At 41.8% G+C, this 17,921-nt stretch overlaps 2 protein-coding genes across 4 annotated transcripts in view; one reads left to right on the top strand and one right to left on the bottom strand.

Annotated features, from left to right (window-relative positions):
* ANO10 (anoctamin 10) overlaps positions 1-1,807 on the top strand; it is a 123,234-nt gene extending 121,427 nt beyond the window's left edge. For all 3 annotated transcript variants that reach the window (XM_077177267.1, XM_077177260.1, XM_054635923.2), the window contains one exon: positions 942-1,807. In XM_077177267.1, coding sequence (XP_077033382.1) covers positions 942-977 — 36 coding nt within the window. In that variant the 3' untranslated portion in view covers positions 978-1,807. The remainder of the gene's footprint in view (positions 1-941) is intronic.
* Positions 1,808-5,977: 4,170 nt separating this feature from the next.
* The window catches only part of SNRK (SNF related kinase), a 39,942-nt gene continuing 27,998 nt past the window's right edge, over positions 5,978-17,921 (bottom strand). Inside the window, exons 5-7 of the mRNA XM_054654914.2 lie at positions 15,474-15,686; positions 14,267-14,401; positions 5,978-9,792 (exon numbers count right to left, since the gene is read on the bottom strand). Of these exons, the coding sequence (XP_054510889.2) occupies positions 8,574-9,792; positions 14,267-14,401; positions 15,474-15,686 (1,567 nt within the window). The 3' untranslated portion in view covers positions 5,978-8,573. The remainder of the gene's footprint in view (positions 9,793-14,266; positions 14,402-15,473; positions 15,687-17,921) is intronic.

The following is a 17,921-nucleotide window of genomic DNA, read 5'->3' on the forward strand; positions in this document are numbered from 1 at the left end:
CAAGGAGGCAGTGATGCTGGGCATGAGTGAATTGCAGCAGTGCTGTGCATCTCCTTGCCTCTGCTCTGCTGCCTGTCTTTTGGGCTGGTCTCCCTCTCGTCTCCTTCCTGAGGCTGTTGTCTGTGTCTTTTTTCTTTGGGGCACTTCAGTCACTCTGACAATTTCTTGGTATATCAGGGTGGTTCCAGACATTGCCAGGCCCTTGGCTGACACCCCCCAGGTGATGTGTGAGAGATGCCTTCAGCACAGTTTGAGCTCTTTCTTGTTGCCTCTCTAAGTTCTGTGTTATGAAACATTCTCTTTAACAAGAAGCTTCACAGAGCAGTTCTGTTTTCTTTTGCTCAGCAGATATTTTCATCACCTGGGATTGTTATCCTGGTTTCACATAGTGACATGTCTCTGGTGACATCCTAGGATAATGAAAACAAAACTGGTTATCAACAGGATTGGAAATAACACATATCACCAGAGCAGTCTGCTACCTCCTTCTTATATCACAGGATGTTTTTTTTATTTAATTACACAACAACGACAACAGAAATACTGAATAACAGTTAACAGATTGTTGCAATGGGAAGTGGGGGCAGCAGTTTGTCAGTTCATTGACCTTTTGAGATCAGCTTAAAAGCCTAAATATTTAGGGCTAAATGACTTTCACATAAGGGATTATTCATCACAAAAATCATTAATTAACATACAAATTGCGTTGCCATTTGATGAGTGTTTTGGTGGACAAAAGTATTGCCTCTGTTAAAATCGTGTATTTTGTAAAAATCAGCCATGACAGACTGGTGGCTTTTGTTTTTAAATGCTCAAGCTCTTTTTTTGGTGCGGTTTTATTAGTCAGCTGCATTCTGGAGTGTCCTGGGCTCTAGCTGGTCCGGTAATTCCTCCTGCTGCCGCTGTACTCAGCGTCTCTCTCCGCTCTTCTCTCCTGGCAGCAAATGAAGCTGGCGGCGGAGTCGCTGAAGGAGTAAACACGGAGGAATGAGGATGACTAAGGCGGTCACAAGCGAGGCGGAGCCAGCGTTTGTGCTCGTGTGTGGCGCTCGGAGCGCACCCTCCACCATCTACTGAGTAGATGGCACCTGCTTATATGAAACTTGGTAAATAATCTTTGCCTGACACTGTAAGAAACTGTATTTTCACCTGCTCTCTTTGTTTCTCGTATGCAATTGCTTGTGAAGGTAACACCAAATAAAGCACTCCAGCTCATGCCAGGTCTGGATAAAATCTGCCAGACTCCCTGTGCTTTGAGTGATTGAAAACAGATCCTGTGCGGAAGCATCCAGAAGCTCACTAGAATTTTCAGCTGCAACTTTCTAAAGGGGGAAAAAAAAGCAGACTATTATTTAATTTACTCTCCCTTTATGGTTATTGCCCCTTCTGTTCCTTCATTACAATAGCTAATCAATCCTCTGTTATTTCAAAGATTTGCTTATTAGCTGCTGCTTGTCCACAGCAAATTAATTTAAGTATGTTATACATTTCATAGAGAAAAACAATGTATTTCATTATGTGATCTGAGAAATAGTTGAACATAAATATTTATAGAGTATGTATTATATACTCCTGTTTGCTAGTCTCTAAATAGGTCCCAGCTAAAATCTTTTCAAAAGCTTTTCAAAAAAAATTAGTAGGAAGCAGATTGCTGATGAATGACTTATGAAGCATATTTATTTTCTAAGTTATATTGGATTTTGGTATCACTCCCCTGGATTCTGAACTGCAGTATTGTATGAATGGATCTTCTGGTTAAATGAACTAAGAGCAAACAGATCAATTAAAGTTGATACTTGATACACCAGTACTTGTGTTTGTAGTGAATATCTGATTTGGTTTTCCTTGCATTTCAAAGAAAGGTAGCTGTCCTAATCTTTCTTTTTTTCCTGACAGTAATAGGACAAAATCTACAGTGTTTGCTCCTGTGACCTTGAGACAGTTTATTTTTGGCTGCTGTGATGTTCAGTTTTGCTAGATGTAACTGTATGTGGTACTTGCTGGAATTTTGTTCACAAAAATCTGCTGCTGCCGTAATTAAGGTGTTTGCCTGCTTTGCACATTTCAGATTTCTGCCACAGGGCTCCCACAGCAGTGTAATATAACTAAGCCAAAATAATACATTTTGTCTGGAACTAAAAATTAGGATTTCTCAGGCTTTGCAGGTGTGACCCAGTAAGAAATGACTGTTCTCCTGGGAAGAACAGCAAACCTGTGGTTCCTCTGTTCTTGCTTCTCCCACTGTTAGTCCCCCACGCTGCTGCTATTTCAGGGGTATCTCATGGGCTGCTGCTTTCACAGCCTGTTCCTGAAGCAGTGGCAGGGCTGGGGCTGCACCAGCTCTGCCCTGAGGATCTCTGAGTGAAGCATGTCACCCTTCCTGTAGTGCTGCAGAGATCCCAAAACCAAATGTTTTCTTAGGCAGCAAGCAGTGTGTTCTCCATGAAAACTCCCCATCTTTGCAGTCTCCTGCCCACTTTGGTCTGAAGTAGCTCATGTTTCTTTAAGTTTTAACTGCCTGGTCAGTGGTTTTGAGTGAGCAGTTTCAGAGAAGAAAAATCCATGGGATGAGTTCCTGTTGGAGTATGTTCTTGTGACCTTGCAGCCATTTTGAAGGGATTCTGCTGGTTTGCTAATTGATGGTGGTCTGGGAGCATGAAGTTGGTGTGTTTTGCTGATGGTAGCTGTATCAGGTGTCTGGAAAAACTTTCTAAGATGGCTTAGAAAAGGAATCAAGTCGTGTTTCAATGTGATCATATGAAACAAGCAAGTCCCCTTCTGCAAAATTGACTCTGTGGTTTTCCTTGTGGGATCCATTTATTTTGTTTTCTGTGGATTAACAGGAAAATCTCTAGTGAGGTGTAAGTACCCAGTGACTTCAGTAATGCTGGCTGTTGCCTTTGCCTTGGGCAAATCCCTTCACTTCTGCTTAGTTTCCTTATCTAGAAAGAGGGATAATACTGTTCTTAGGTGCCTTCTCCACTGAGCGTGAGGAGGTATGGAGGAATTCTGACCTTCAATGGTGTGAGAAGTATGGAACTCCTTTGTTTTATAGGGATTAAAGTTTGTTCCACTTACTGGGAGAACTCTTTTGTTTTAGCATCACAGATGCTACATGGTCATGAGAGAGACTGTTTCTGTCCTAAAACACACACTTCAACCTGCTGAGAAATGTTCCCTCATAGTGCCAAGTAGTATTTTGTCACTGAACTGAAATTTAGCTCCTATTCCTCTGTATGCAGCTCTTTGTCCTTTCACTTGGGAGGGGTTCCTGTGTTTCATACTATCTGATGTACTGGGTTTTGTCTTTTGGGTTTTTTATACATTCATGGTGGCATTATTTTCATTTCTCATTTGAGAGAAAAAACTCTTTCTGTCTGTGCTCCTGAATGTGTTGTTTCCTTTCTGCTGTAGGTGCACCTGTAAAAATTGTGGGATGCCAGGGACGAAACTCACTGACCAAAATCAGTTGTCAGGTGACAATGTCAGAAAGAATAAGGTATTTATCAGTAGCTGCCATCACAAGGTATGGAATCTGAATGTCTGTTCCCAGGTCCAGGCAGGGTCCCTTACCCAGCTGAGAGAGCCTCACACCTCTGGACAGCCATGTGTGCAGGCCACCAGACAGGGGGGTGTGGCAGTTCTGCCAGTACCTGAGTGTAAGCCATAACATAAGTTTATCTCTGGTCTCAAGCTTCAGGGAAAAACCAAGCATGAGGCTGGAGCACCCTGTTTGGGAAGATGACCGTGTGGGAGAAGCCTGTATCTGTCTGTTAAGACTTGGATTTTACAAATCTCCTTAGCAGCAGCAATAGCAATCCAAGAAAGCTTTTCAATTAAGAAGGGCACTCATAAACCACTTGCTGGTGATACAAGAGTTCTCTCATCAGGTTCCTTGTGAGTGCAGGTCTAATTGTGTGGCCCAGAGGGATCTGCTGACTCCAGATATCTACTGAGGAGAACAGAAGAGGAGAACACTCATTACATGGAAAGGTTCCTCTGTAAGCAGGCAAGCAGTTATGGATATTTTAGCCTACCTGGGCCTGAGGGAATTAATCTTGAATCTCATTCAGAGAAATTTGAGTTTGTTTCCTTATTCATGTAAGCAAAGCCCCTGGGAACAATGCCTGCTACTGTGATGTGCTTTCTTCAGGACAGCTCTGCCATGCCTCACCCAGGAGCTGCAGGGGCGAGTGGCAATGCCAGGGCTGACAGCAGGGCCTGGTGACTCAGTGCCAGCCCTGGAGGCTTGTGCTGAGAGAGGAGGCTCTCTCTGCACCCCAGTGCTTGATACAAAGCACTGTGGTGATGGCCTCTGTCATCACTGGCATCATGAGGGCATTACTGGGCCTGTCCCAGGCTGGGGGAATGTGGCACACAAATGCCCAGAGAGAAAACCAGATCCTACCTCCCCTGCTCTGTATTTCTCAAGGGAGAGCAGTGAGAGGGAGGAAAGAGGAAGATGTTACACAAGGGCCTGCTGAAATGAATTCCTGAGATGAATCATCTGAGAGCCCGATGAAGTTTGTTTTACCTCTCTGTGCTTCTCAGGCCCTATACTTGCATTTTTCTTGTAACATAATTCTTCCATCACATCTGAAAATAGAGGGCATCTCATTCTTTATTCCTATGTAATAAGACTCTCTCTGTCTCTAACACAGGGTTCTTGACTTGCAGAAATGATGTAATTTTTAATACAGGCAGATAGGCAAAAAAAAAAAAAAAATAGCCATAGCTTGTGGTTCAGGGAGGGAGCAGGCTAAGACAACTGCAGAGACACTGCTTTGGAGAAAGGCAAAGGCAGTCCAGCAGTCCCTCTAAACCCCCTATGCATGTGAGGGAGCCTGGCTGGCTGCATGCAGTCAGCAACTCAACAAGAGAGTCATTGCTACACTTTCCCAAGTACAGTCACATCAAGGTGTTACTGCTCAAACACCTTTTACTGAAAGCAAGTCATCATTTGGAATTAATGACAAATCAGTTCTGATTTATTCAAATAAGCTTAACCATGGGAAAGGCTAACAGGGTGGCTGGGGTGTCTCTGATGTTTGGGGACATTCCAGCTTGCCCCCATTCACTGTTTATTGCTAGCTGCTTTGGGATTTCCCTTTATTTGCTAATGAAAAATCCTTAAAACAAATCTTACATGAAAAGTATCTGACCTGCACCTACCAGCTACTGCGATGTTCCTGCTTGGCCTTGCACTACCCGATGTGTTACGCCTTTCCTCAGTCACAGTCACAGCCCTGCAAATTCCTTGGCCACTCAGTTCCTGCTACCACCTCCACCCTGTTCTGCAGTGCCCAGAGCTGGGAAGCTCCTAGACAGCAGGGCAAGGTCCCAGCTGTACAAGCCTGCAGGTGCAGCTCTGCACAAGTGCCCTGGCCTAAAGCAGTGGTCACTTAATGCCACATATTCACAGAACCCGTTCTGCGCCCTTGCTCCCTGTGTCCGTACCTGCCCTGGCTGGTTACGCTTTGTGCTCCAGGAGCAGTTCAATCACTGCAGTGTCCTGCTGAGCTGCTCCAGCCACAGGCACCAGCAGCCATCTCTGAGGGACAAGATGCCAGAAGCCAGCCCGCTCCCAGGCAGTCCCCTGCACCTCCCTACAGTGGGGCAAAGTGGGCTGGCACTGCTGCTCCCCTCTATTGTTACCATTACCTGCTTTACCTTAGTAAGAACCATGGGCTGGAGCTCCGCCTGAGGAACAGCTCCTCAGCCTTGAGACAAAAACTCAGCAGACGATGACTGTGACAGCTGTTAAGTCATATGAACGTGTTTGATCACGGCAGGAGAGTAGCTGGCAGTTCCCAAGGGCTGTCCCTCCACACACCAGGCTGGGCTCTCCCAAGGCCAGCCCCTCACTCTTCCCAGGAGTTGCAGTGCAGGGACCAGCCTAGAGCCTGTGCCACCCTCACACCCCCAGCACCAGGAGACACAAACCCCATCCATGTGCAAGTCACCGCTTGTGCATCAGTCAGGATATCACTTTTATTAACTGGATTTTCCATTTCTGTCGCACACCATGAATGTTTGTACAATGAAAAAGCCAAACATTGCCAGAAGCAATAAGATCAGTTGATATTTCTGTACCCTCTTAACACGCATGGATTCTTCCTTGGTGAGAAATTTTTATACTTCTGTTCATTAATTCTGCTTATTTAGACTGCTACTCTTAAAATTCTGTGTCAAGATTGTCACATCTTAAATACAGATTAAGTTGCTAGAGGTACATTAATTTTTTATATATTTTTATATACACACATACAGAAAAATACAAGACTAACTGTTTTTCCACAATATTTACTTTATACACTACTGTAACTATATGCAACTCTTAAAGACACGTTAAGGGGTACAAGAAACTGTTTACTTGCTCTAAATAGTTTGGTCCAATATTATCTTAATGTAGTGGTTATTCTCGCCCTTCCTTTTACATGACGACATAACACGACGTACACCACATGCACAATCATTCACCTATCAACAGAGGGGGAGAGGACAGCACTCAGACTAACACATCTGTACACATCTGTACACCCAGAGGTCCAACCAGCCACACACAACTATAAGGCTATAATACAACTATGCAGCATAAATGGTCAACACTGCTGTTCTAAAGTGAGCACCATATATACAGTCGTATATAAAAACATTGGAAACAAAATACACCTGGGGTTAGTTAAAAGGTGCCATTCCAAGGCTGTACATATCAGGAAAGAGTATTTACAATACTTGGAAAAAAGCTGCAACAAATAAAGTTTATTGCCAATGCCCTTTATAAACTTGTCTCCTACGTGGATGTTACGCTCACTGTCTGTGAACCACACATCTCATTTCTGGCCCTTGGTAAGATCCCTGCTCAAAAAATTCAAGCAATTATGTTCTATGGCTTCACCCACACATCTATGCTTGTAGCTTTTAACTAAACTGCAACTAGAGATTGAAACTTAAAGAAGCAGAACACTTCTCCTTTGCCTTGTTCCAGAAGCAGAGCCCCTGGCTCAGCTCACCAGGAAGGACACCCCATGCACTTCAGACTGTCTGAAGTCCTGCAGGAATCACAAGAACTGTTGTGAGCTGTGGCCATCGTGACCCAGCCGCTCTTTGGTGCTCTGCTCCCTCCACAGCAGACACAAAACGCGCTGTATTGACCATTCTGAAAGTGTTACAAGATGCTCAACAGTGTCAAACTCCTCTGGGACACCCAGGGTCTGCCCAGGGCGCTGCTACATAGTACCCCCAGTTTCACTAGCATTGCTTAGAAGACCCAGTGCACAGCATGAAAAAATAAAACATTCTTGCCCTTCCCAAAACTAGGAATCTGCAATATATTTTATTCTAGATAATAAAATTCCACAAAGTTAATTCATCTGGTCAAAAGTATCCTTTTGTACAGAAATGCTCTAAATCAAGACCTTGCCATGGCAATGGGAAATCTGACAGGAAGGCTCAGAGCTGTGAAAGAAACACTTTCCTACAGGCTGTTTTAAATGGACTTTATGAACAAGTGCATTACTGAGGGAAAATAAGTGATGTACACGTGGGGAACAGCAGTATTTTAAGTCCTAAAAAGAGTAATAATAACAAAACTGTAAATGACAATTTCAATGTGAATCCAATTACCTAAAGGTTTTCCATCCCTTATTGCCTTCTGGAATCTCAGGGAGAGGAGGCGAGAACAGCAGAGGAGGTTTACATGTAGAAACCTAAAAGACTAAGTGTCATGATATACTACTAACAAAAGTAATTCATACAAATACTTTATTTTCAGTTAGCATGTAAAAACTCAGAAGTAGACTTAATAATTTACCTTTGTTATATTAAAAAAGATTGTCGGCTTGTAATATTAACATATTTCTATGGGAGAAAGCTGCCTTACAAATCTACTTGCCTCTTTTTTTTTTTTTTTAAAGAAAACTGCCTCTAGCAAAACAAGATCTTTTCGGTTTGATTTTTGAGCCACAACTTCATCTATATCATAGCTTAAGACAAATAGGTGTGGGTTTAAAATCATATTTCAAGATCACCAATTTTCAGTGCATCTTTGCTTTGTACAAGCCTTGGAACATCTGAAAGCTCCCTGAAGAGTTTTCAGCATCAAAACATTATTGCTTTGGTTCTGTTTCAGACACATAGAAGTATGCCACATATCACATATTTTAGTTTTCACAGAAGGTCAGAACAAGAATTAACATTTCATAAGCAAACAAAAGCTTCTCTTTCTAGTTTAAGTGCAGAACATGAAACTTCTAAGTGCTTCATTTACATTAGGATCCAGATCTTTATTTTAATTTCATCCAGATCTTCCATAGTAAAATTATAAATGTAAAAATTACACAATAAAATATTTTGTTGTGTTGAAAAAGAAAAACATATCTGCTAGCAGCATGCAAAGACCATGCATCGTCATACCATCAAGCAAACACAAAATTAAAGTATAATAAATAACTGCTTGAAGCCCACTTAAAAATTTTAAGACAACAAAAGGGGGTCCGTGACAAGGTGTTCACAGCTCTGACCAGGAAGAATGACTCTGTCAAGCGAATCGAGCTGTTCAAGTCAGGTCATTGTCAAATGACATGACAGCAACTGGTTTGACTGGAGGTACACAGCAGCCCCTCCTTTGGGTTCCGCTGAATATTCACAGATATCTTTTCACAGAGAGGTAGTTGTAGCACATTGTTTTTCAAGTTCCTGTTCTTTAGCCTTTCCAATTCATTTGTTGTGTCTGACATTTGGTCGGAAAAAAATTTTAGGCTGCCCAGTGATGGAGGTTGGTTTGCACTTCCACTGGAGCTTATACACATTTTCCACGTTGATTTCTCCTGTACTTTTACACTGGAAAAGGACAGATTGTTTTGAGGATCAATAATGTATTTCGTGCTGCCGTGAATCTGTGAACCTAGACAAAGGCTCATTAGCTTCAGGCTTTCAACCAGTTCCCCTGCACTTCTGGATGACAGCTGCATGGAGTTTCCAGATCCAGCACATCTCCGAGTGGAACCCGAGGTGGTGTTGGTGTTCCCCCCAGAGCCACCGGAGGGACTCCCCCCACCTTTGCTGTTATCTCCCGGGCTCGTTTTGTCCACGCCTCCGTTGCCGTTGCTGGGTTTGCTTTGCCCACCACCGTCCCCCTGGCTGCCAGGCGGCCCTTCGCTACTATCCCGCCTGTGCCAGGAGTAAGTGAACCCGCTGTCCTTGTCCAGACGCCTCCTGCTCTCCGAGTCATCATCGCTAGTTTCGGAGCTGCTGCAGCTGGAGCCCCGGCCCTGGCTTTTCCTCCGGTGGTAGCGTTTGTGCACGGTGCTGGGCGAGGCGATGTTCATCTTTAACCTGCTGAGCTTTGGGGGCAAGTTCTCGTCCATGTCAAACTCATCATCTGACTCACCCTCCTCGAAGATCTGGTTGAGGACTGGTGCGCTCTTTCTTGAAGTAAGACGGTTTGTAACCGAAGGCTTACGACGCAGAACAACTTGAGTAGAAAGAGAAATAGGTTTTTTATCTTCCTCATCCTCCTCTTCATCTTCTTCGACTCTGAACAAGCACTTCCGGCCACTGGTAGTGGGTTTTAAGCTCACCGATGGAACTGCTGAAAGTGCTGGCCCAGCCAGTTCAGGGATCTCCTCCTTCTTTGTGGAGTCCCCGAGGGCCTTGCTCCGGTGCCCGTTGAGAACATTCTCAGCCGTGCGAGCCGGTGAGGACTGGGGAACAGTGGCGTGGGACAGAGGGGTTGCTGTAAGGTCATCCTCCAGATCCTGGGGCACATCGATTTTTGTCGGCCACGACTGCCTGCATAAAAAATGGAAGATAAACAGGAAGTTTAAATCACAGCAAGCATTTCAGAACTTCCAAGGAAGTGTAAGATCTGCACCAGAGAAGCACAAGTACTGACACACAAATTGGGCTGCTGAGTGGCATGTCTGTAAACAACAGTACCGAGTGACTGAGCACAAGGAAGTGTTCTCTAAGAATGTGCATTCCTTTGCAAATGCTGCTGTTTGAAAGGAACCATCTATACAAGAACACAGTTTAGAAATTATGTTGGTTACTGTCAAATCAAAATTTAGGATTTCACTGCTCTCAGAAAATGAATTAAGCAATAAAAAACCCTGAAATAATTGTGTTTCAAAAAAATAATCTGAGATTGGTACAGAACCACCAGTATACCTAGAGGAAGGTACAAGCCTATTCAAGCACAACTTAAGGAAGATTGTATTGCAAACTGCTTCTAATCTGAAGCTTCTGGGGTTTTCCCCCAATATTCTTAATATAAAAATTAGGTTAGAATTAACATGAGTGAGATTGAAAAGGTGAGTCAGATGAAACAGTCTCTCATTCTCACCAAACTATTCTACAAAGTTCCCTTAAATTTTTAAACACATGTAAACTGAGATCATACATTTATTTGTCCTTAGCTGAGAATCTGGAATGATACAACTGCATGAATTGAGAACTCAAGCTGCTTAAGAATAAACTGTAAATCCAAGTTGAAAATGTATGACTCTATTATAGCATTAGCTCAAATCAAAAGGAAAGTAACATGAATGTCCATCAGTTTTACAAGTGGGCAGCTGGTGTCTTATCTCCAGCATCTCAAGCTACTCTCTAATGATTTGCATTTAACTTTAAATCCTAACATAGATTGTAATATTCCAATAATGCGCACAGAATAAACTTAAGAACAAAGACTGTCAGTCTTTACTCTCACTATTTTAAAAGCCTAATCCAAAAAACCAACATCTACAGACCAACACGTTAACACTGTACAATTCTTCAACTTCTTCACTCAGCATAGGCCCCACATTTCTTGGCTTTCATTTCAAAAAGTTTGCCAATCTCTTAACTTTACATAACAAAAATACTCTCACTACTGCATGAAAAACTGTTGTAAAGACCTCTGTTCACATATGGACAGCATATTACAAGACATTCTCAACCATACTTTGTGTGTGCCAGAAGAAAGGGCTGCATGGCTTCATGGCCCAGTTTAGAAGCAAGAGGAGGAGGACAGCAGAGAACATTTCACACCAAGTGTGACTCCAGGTATCTGCCTGACAGGCTGCATACAAAGACACAAGAATCACATCAGTTTCCTGCTCTCTGCAACGTCAGGAGGTCCAGCTGAAGGACAAGGGAAGGCTCAGACACCCCTTTGCTGCAGCAGGACTGCATGTGCAGAAGGCTGCACAGAAAAGGACCCTGAAGTGTGAGATACTGGTCTACAGCAGGTTGCCTCCTGACAACTCTCTTCCCAGCTGTACAAACTTTGAGGAGGAGGCTGGACTAAAACTAGCAATAAACTCACCCAGCCTTGCTGCAGACTTTGCTTTGAAGCACTTGCATCACTTTTGCTCAACCAGCAGTGCCAGAAACCTCCAACCCAGGACCCTCCAACAGTGGGACCTGGCTGCCCACACACCTCCTAAGCCTGTGTGGTGCATTCCCTGTGTGGAGCCATGCAGGCTCCTGCCTGTCTCACTGGGAGCTGCTGGTGGCCCTCACCTGCCTCTCTCCAGTGGGGAGCTCTACCTGGAGGGAAGCAACAAAACCAGCAGCTCCAATCCAAGCTGCACAGACAAGAAGTGAAGCCTGGGCTGTAGTCTTCCTTGGTATCATGCTGGCACCCTCCCTTAGGTCCCAGCTGTCTCCAGAAATGCTGGGAAACACTGGCCCAGTTTGCTGATGACTTGTGCTCTGCTGTGTATTTTAAACACAATTGCCTGTAACTAACAAACAGGACTTAAATACACTAGAAACATAACTACAAACATGACAGAAAATGAAGATCTCAATCTTACAGGAACTTGCCACGCTAAAAGAACAGACTGGTTTGTCAGCAAAAATAGGAAGAGTTCTGTAGTTGTCACAATAAAGAGCAAATATAGTATCTTACAGTACTGTAGTTGCCAGGCAATAAACCTCCTCACTACAGTATGTTTATCTCTCATAGCAGCCCATGTTTGCCTCTCTTCCCTTCTGCCTCTCCCTTTATTCCCAGTGGGCCTGAGGGGAGAGAGGGACAGAAAACAAGTTCCAGGTTGGAAGTAAGTTAATTTTTTTTTAATATTTTGAGGTCTCAAAATCAAAGTAATGCACTACTGAGTTGTCTTTTTTATAAGGTCATTCTAAAGAAACACTTGGAATTTAGAACCATCATGGAGGCAAAGAACAGCTACTGGGACCATAAGAGCAAAGGTTCCCAAGTTTGTGCAGATGTCTTTGTTATAAAAATTCATACTCCTAGGGCAGGCTACAGCTACTCCAACTTTACTAATTCATATAATAATTTAGATTCATTGAACTTTTTGTTCCAGTTTCTTATATAACTAGAGCTGCTCTTTACTGAATGAGTGACACTGAGGGAAAAAACCCCAAACAATTCAAAAGCCAACTTTATAGTTTTAGAATTTCCATTTGAAGGTGAACTCCAGGTCTTCCTCTAGAGTAATATGTTTTATAAGTAATACTTAGTATTAGGCACATTTGATGGGATTTCTTTTTTCAAAGAAGCTACCATAAAAATGAGGGGATGATCCATCATGAGAGAACTGCTGAGTCCACGTTACAGAGGTGAGCTCTCTAACACCAAGCTCCAGACCATTTATGTCTGCAGACCCCTAGATGCCTGCAACAGTAACTCTTCTCAAGTACCTGCAACCACCTAAGATAAAATTTCCTACATTAGTGATCACTGAGTGAATGATGATGAAGTGTCTTTGTCATCCCCAGGTGGGACTGCATTCCCACCTGTAACATTCATGGAGCATCAACTCCTAATTCAGGGAGACAGAATGGTATTCAGAACAGATGCCTCGAAAACCTCAAGCCTGAATCTAAGGTGACAACCATTGGAGACTTAAACCTATTTTCCCAAGTGTGTGTCCTTACTCTGTAACAAGTGTTCATTTTTTTTTACATTTAACTTGAGGTAGTAGTATCTTACTTTTATCAATTAGGCCAAGGAAAACTATGACTGTGCACCAGAAGGACATGCCAGCATTTATTCCTATTAAATGATTTCACATATGACTTTGCATGGAAGTTGCACAGAGAAACTTTTGGAATGAACAAGTTATTTTGTCTTTTTCTCTAAATCATACAGATAAACAACACTGAAGGTGTTACTGGAGTTAGCAGTGCTAAACATCAGCACAAACACTTAGTATTCTTTTCTCATTAATAAATTATCTACTAATAATTGTTATTATTGCTAGTAGCAATTACCAGTATTTTACCTAAATGGGCAACTCTTGAAAAGACTGGAGGTTACAGGATGAAAGTTAATGAAAATGCCTCAGTACCTCCTCCTCCATCTTCACTGGAACAATTGTCAAGATGGGCCAAGAAATATTTTATCCAATACCAGCAGATCCCTAGTGATCAACTCAACTCAGGAAAGAAAAACCACAATGTTTAAGAAAAATAACTGCTCAAAACTTGAATCCTCCAATATCTATGTGGAAGTGGAAACTATACTATTTGCCTTTTGGGTTGGGTGTTTTGGTTGGTTGGTTTTGGGGTTCTTTTTTTGGTTGGTTGGGTTTTTTAAAGCATATTCTGCTGTAACTGAGAATGTGGGATGCTTTGGTAACTGGCAAATGAACTGGCTGAACATAGCAATACCAACTAGATGCCAGAAGCCAAATTCTCTCCTTTTAGTTTTACTGTGTCACAAGCTGAAACTTGGAAAATCTTAGGAACCCTTACTGTTAGGTTTTTTTAATTCATGTTTTTGTCAAACAAAACCAATCTATTGCAGTATATTTAAGTGACTGATTGAAATGGTAAATAATTTTTCTTAGACAACAGGCACAGCAACTGACATGAAAAAGAACATAACCTACAGGTCAAATTTAGAGGGATTTCTCATTTATAACTAATTCCATATCAGCAGGTTTATGGATTATGCAGCTAATTTTTCTCCAGGAATATGACATAACACAATTTGTATGAGGAGCTGAAGGTCAATGAACAAGCCCTTTTCTAGGAGGTGTGAAAACTTGCTTCTTTAGGTACAGGCTTCAAATTGCCTTGTCATTTCCTGAGAAGGGTAGGAATTGAAAATATTATGTGCAACTGATTTCTGAACAGTTTCTGAAGAGTCTACAGCCCTTTGAAGACATTAAAATTTGCAATGAGTATTTTACTGTTTTCAAGAAAGCAGTACTTGAGAAATTTAATATTCTCATTAAGACAATTTAAAAAACAAACAAACCAAAAAACCCCAAAACCCTCCCAGTCATTTAGATTCCTAAATTCTCACCTGAACTGGGCTTTGATGTTGCTGGGGCTTGCAGATCTGGTCTGAATTTCCTTCTCTTGTTTTTCTCGCAGGATCCTTTCAGCTAGTAAGAAGTAAGTAGCAGTGATGTGATTGTATTTGTTAGTCTCCAATGCCCTGAGGAAAGTACAAAACATGAAATAACCCATCCATCAGTGGTTTCTAACAATTGGACATGCATCTTGCAGCTTGCTGTGCTTCCCATAGCAGGAAGAGTGCCTGAAAGCAGGACTACCCATTTCTGATCTTTTGACAAGCATGCCTTAATTTTATTAAAAATAAAAAGCCAACAAGTCCAGCAATTTCAACTATAGTTAGGAGGAGACATCCTTAGAATATCATCCATCAAAAGTAAGGAATTATTTTTTATTTCACATTCTTTAAATGATAACTGTTTTTTATTAATGTTCTGCACCAGTGATGGGCTCTCCCACTGGCACATGCAACCACAAAGTACCAGTATTTGGTTATGCAACAAATGGAAGAAAACTTTAATTATTTTAGGGCTGTCACATTGAGTTTATAGCAAAAATAAGTTCATAAACCAGTAAGCGTCACTCAGACATTGTAACAGAAAGGCTGCCCCTGTTACACAGCTAAAAGCTTAGGAAGTGAGACTGCTGCTTTCCCTTCCACATAAACAGTGATTAACAGCTGAACACATTAAAAAAGGAAAAAAAAATATTTAAGACCTCTTTCAATTTGGGGAATATTTTAGAAATTTGGCTGTATTATTCTATTAGAAGCATCTATACAGCTTTCTAGCAAGCTCCCTCAGTGACAGTGACTATGCATTACATAGACAAAGGGAATAATATTTTAAATTAACAAAGATTCAGATACACTGGAAATGTGCTAGGGGAAAAATGCTAGAATTTGTCCCCTTCAAATATGCATGAGAGATGAAGAACAAGCATGGATTCCAAAGCATTTACGTTTACTCAAGACAGCTACTGCAAGAATCAAAACACTGTTCCAACACATTTTCTTGAAGTTATTCCTAAATTTGGTTATACTTAAGTACTTCTGATCCCACAATATCCTATCACAGAGCAAGACTGCAATACTTTATTAACTGAATGCCCAGATATTTAAACACCAAAGTGGCCAAGGTTCTCAGGATGTTCTTGAATCAAAACCAAGAGGTGCACAAAACAAAGTGCATCCATCTAGGACGCTGCTGACTTACTCCACTATGGTGTCTCTGTCTGCGATGTCCCCAAGAACCATGCGCTGTATTATACTGTTGTGCTCCTCCTCAGACAGATTTTTGTATGATACAAGAGGAATATTATACTTGGTTGCAGGAGATGGATCAACTCCTTGGAGCCATGCATGGTTTTCAATCTCTTCCAAAGATGCCCTTCGCTTCGGGTCTCTCTGCAACATCCGTGTAATTAGACTGTGAATAAAAAATAAATCTAAACAAAAATGCACACAAAGTGTTTAAAAAAGCAGCTGTTTTAAGAGCAATGTTAGGAAGGCATTTTCTGCTATCAGGTCACACAGATCTTCTGAAGTCTCAGAGTAAACAATGTGATGGGAAACTGTTCAGTCTCAAAGACATTACAAATACTGCTAAACTGAAACAGTTTATTAAAACTATAAATACCATAAACTCTACAGTTTTCATTTACTGTACTTAATTAATCTGATTTTTCTCATTTATTTGATTTTAGTAGGTTTTATAGAGTAATTACAGGTCACAGGTGGCCTATCAGCTAGTTGGTAAAGTAATAGAAATGTGATTTTTTTATTATTGCTGCTGTGAACAAGTATATGGAATGGCAAGATAAACAGAAATATTTTATTCTGAAGTAACTATCAGAAATTTGAGTCTTCAGCATTCTTGAAAAAACTGTGATTTGTTCTACCCACATATAAAAAAACCTAAACCAATCAATGCACTCTCTGGGATGATGTAGGGACAAATCTACTAATGAGTTGATACTGAGATTTTACAAATGCTGGAAAGAAAGTGCATGAATTCCCCAAGTAAACAGAGAAAGAAGACTTCATTAGCACAGCACGTCTCTGTTCACTTACTATACATGGAAGATTCTTGGGGGAAGTATTTTTGGCTTTGCTCAACAAATATGGATATATGGCTTTGTTGCCAAGGTTACAAAGAAACTCTATTGCTCCAACATGTTCTCCAGTTCTCATATAGTGCTTTCTTTTCCACTGAATATACTATACCATGCAACTTCTGACTACAAGGCCACACACAAGCCACACAGTTAATCACAATTTTTTAATGGTTTTTTTGTTTGCTTTTTTTTTTCCTGTGTGAGATGATGTATGGATTTAAGAAGTGGATTTAAGAAGTTGGATTTAATCCAACCTTCTTAAAAAAATCTACAGTAAAAAAAGTCACTTTTTATTAGCTGTGGTCTCTGCCCTTACCAAGAGGAAAGGCAGGGTGAGACATGGGACCCTTGATTTTCTTTGCTTTTGTTAATATTATGACAGAAAGAGAACAAACTCCGTATTTAACTTTTTTTTAAACTACACCTGTAGTAAAACAGCACAAATACAGCACATGTGCCTCCTGCTTGAAGCTTGTTTATGCATCTCAGTCCACAAATGCTTTCACTCCAAGAAGGAAGTTTAAGCATTCCCAGAATCTTTTCCCTAAGAAAACCTAACCTATAAAGGACCTGGGTAACTGGCTGTACATTGTTCATGCTTCATACAGAGAAAGCAGATCTGGACATGTAAGCAAGTCAATGTTAGCAAGTATATTAAGCAAAAGGCTGCAAAAGATAAGGTTCCTGGCCTCACCATGCAGCATCTCAAGAGATTGATTCGATACAATTCACTGATAAGAACTCCCTCTTAAACCTCTTCCTGTGTTGTACTTTAAACCTCTTCCTGTATGTGAAGCTCTTCAAGCTCCGAGCAGCTTTTCCATGTTACTGGAGGGTGCTAATGAGAAGACAAGAACACCAGCTATGGCACAGAATTACAGAATCATTAGGGTTGGAAAAGACTACTGAGAGCATCAGGTCCAGCCACTAAAATAGCACCACCATGCTCACCACTAAACCATCTTAAGTGCCACATCTACACTTATTTGAATCATCATCACCTCCAGGCACAGTGATTCTACCACTTCCCTGGGCAGCCTGTTCTAAGGCTTGACAAGAAATTTTTCCTAATATCCATTCTTAACTTTGAGGTCATTTCCTCATCCTATTGCTTATCACCTAGGAGAAGAGACTGACCCCACCTGGCTACAACCTTTCAGGTGGTTGTAGAGAGCACCAAGGTGTCCCCTGAGCCTCCTCCAGGCTAAACAACCCCAGCTCCCTCAGCTGATCCCCAGCTTCACTGCCCTTCTCTGGACACAATCCATGACCTCAATGTCTTTCTTAAGAGCTCAAAAACTGAACACAGGGCTCAGGATGTGCCCTCACCAGTGCTGAGCAAAGGGGATCACTGTCCTGGTCCTGCTGGCCACACTGTTGCTGATGCAGGCCAGGATGCTGTTCACCATGTTATGCACCACACTCCTGGACTGCACAGATGACAGGTAAGGAAAGGAATGGTCATCATGACCACAGCTGTAACAGACTTCATTCTTTGGCAAGTAACAGAATTCTAGATGCTGCTCTAGTTTTTTTGACTGAACCAA

This window comes from Agelaius phoeniceus, chromosome 1 (assembly GCF_051311805.1).
Source record: "Agelaius phoeniceus isolate bAgePho1 chromosome 1, bAgePho1.hap1, whole genome shotgun sequence".
In the NCBI taxonomy this organism is placed as follows: Eukaryota; Metazoa; Chordata; class Aves; order Passeriformes; family Icteridae; genus Agelaius; species Agelaius phoeniceus.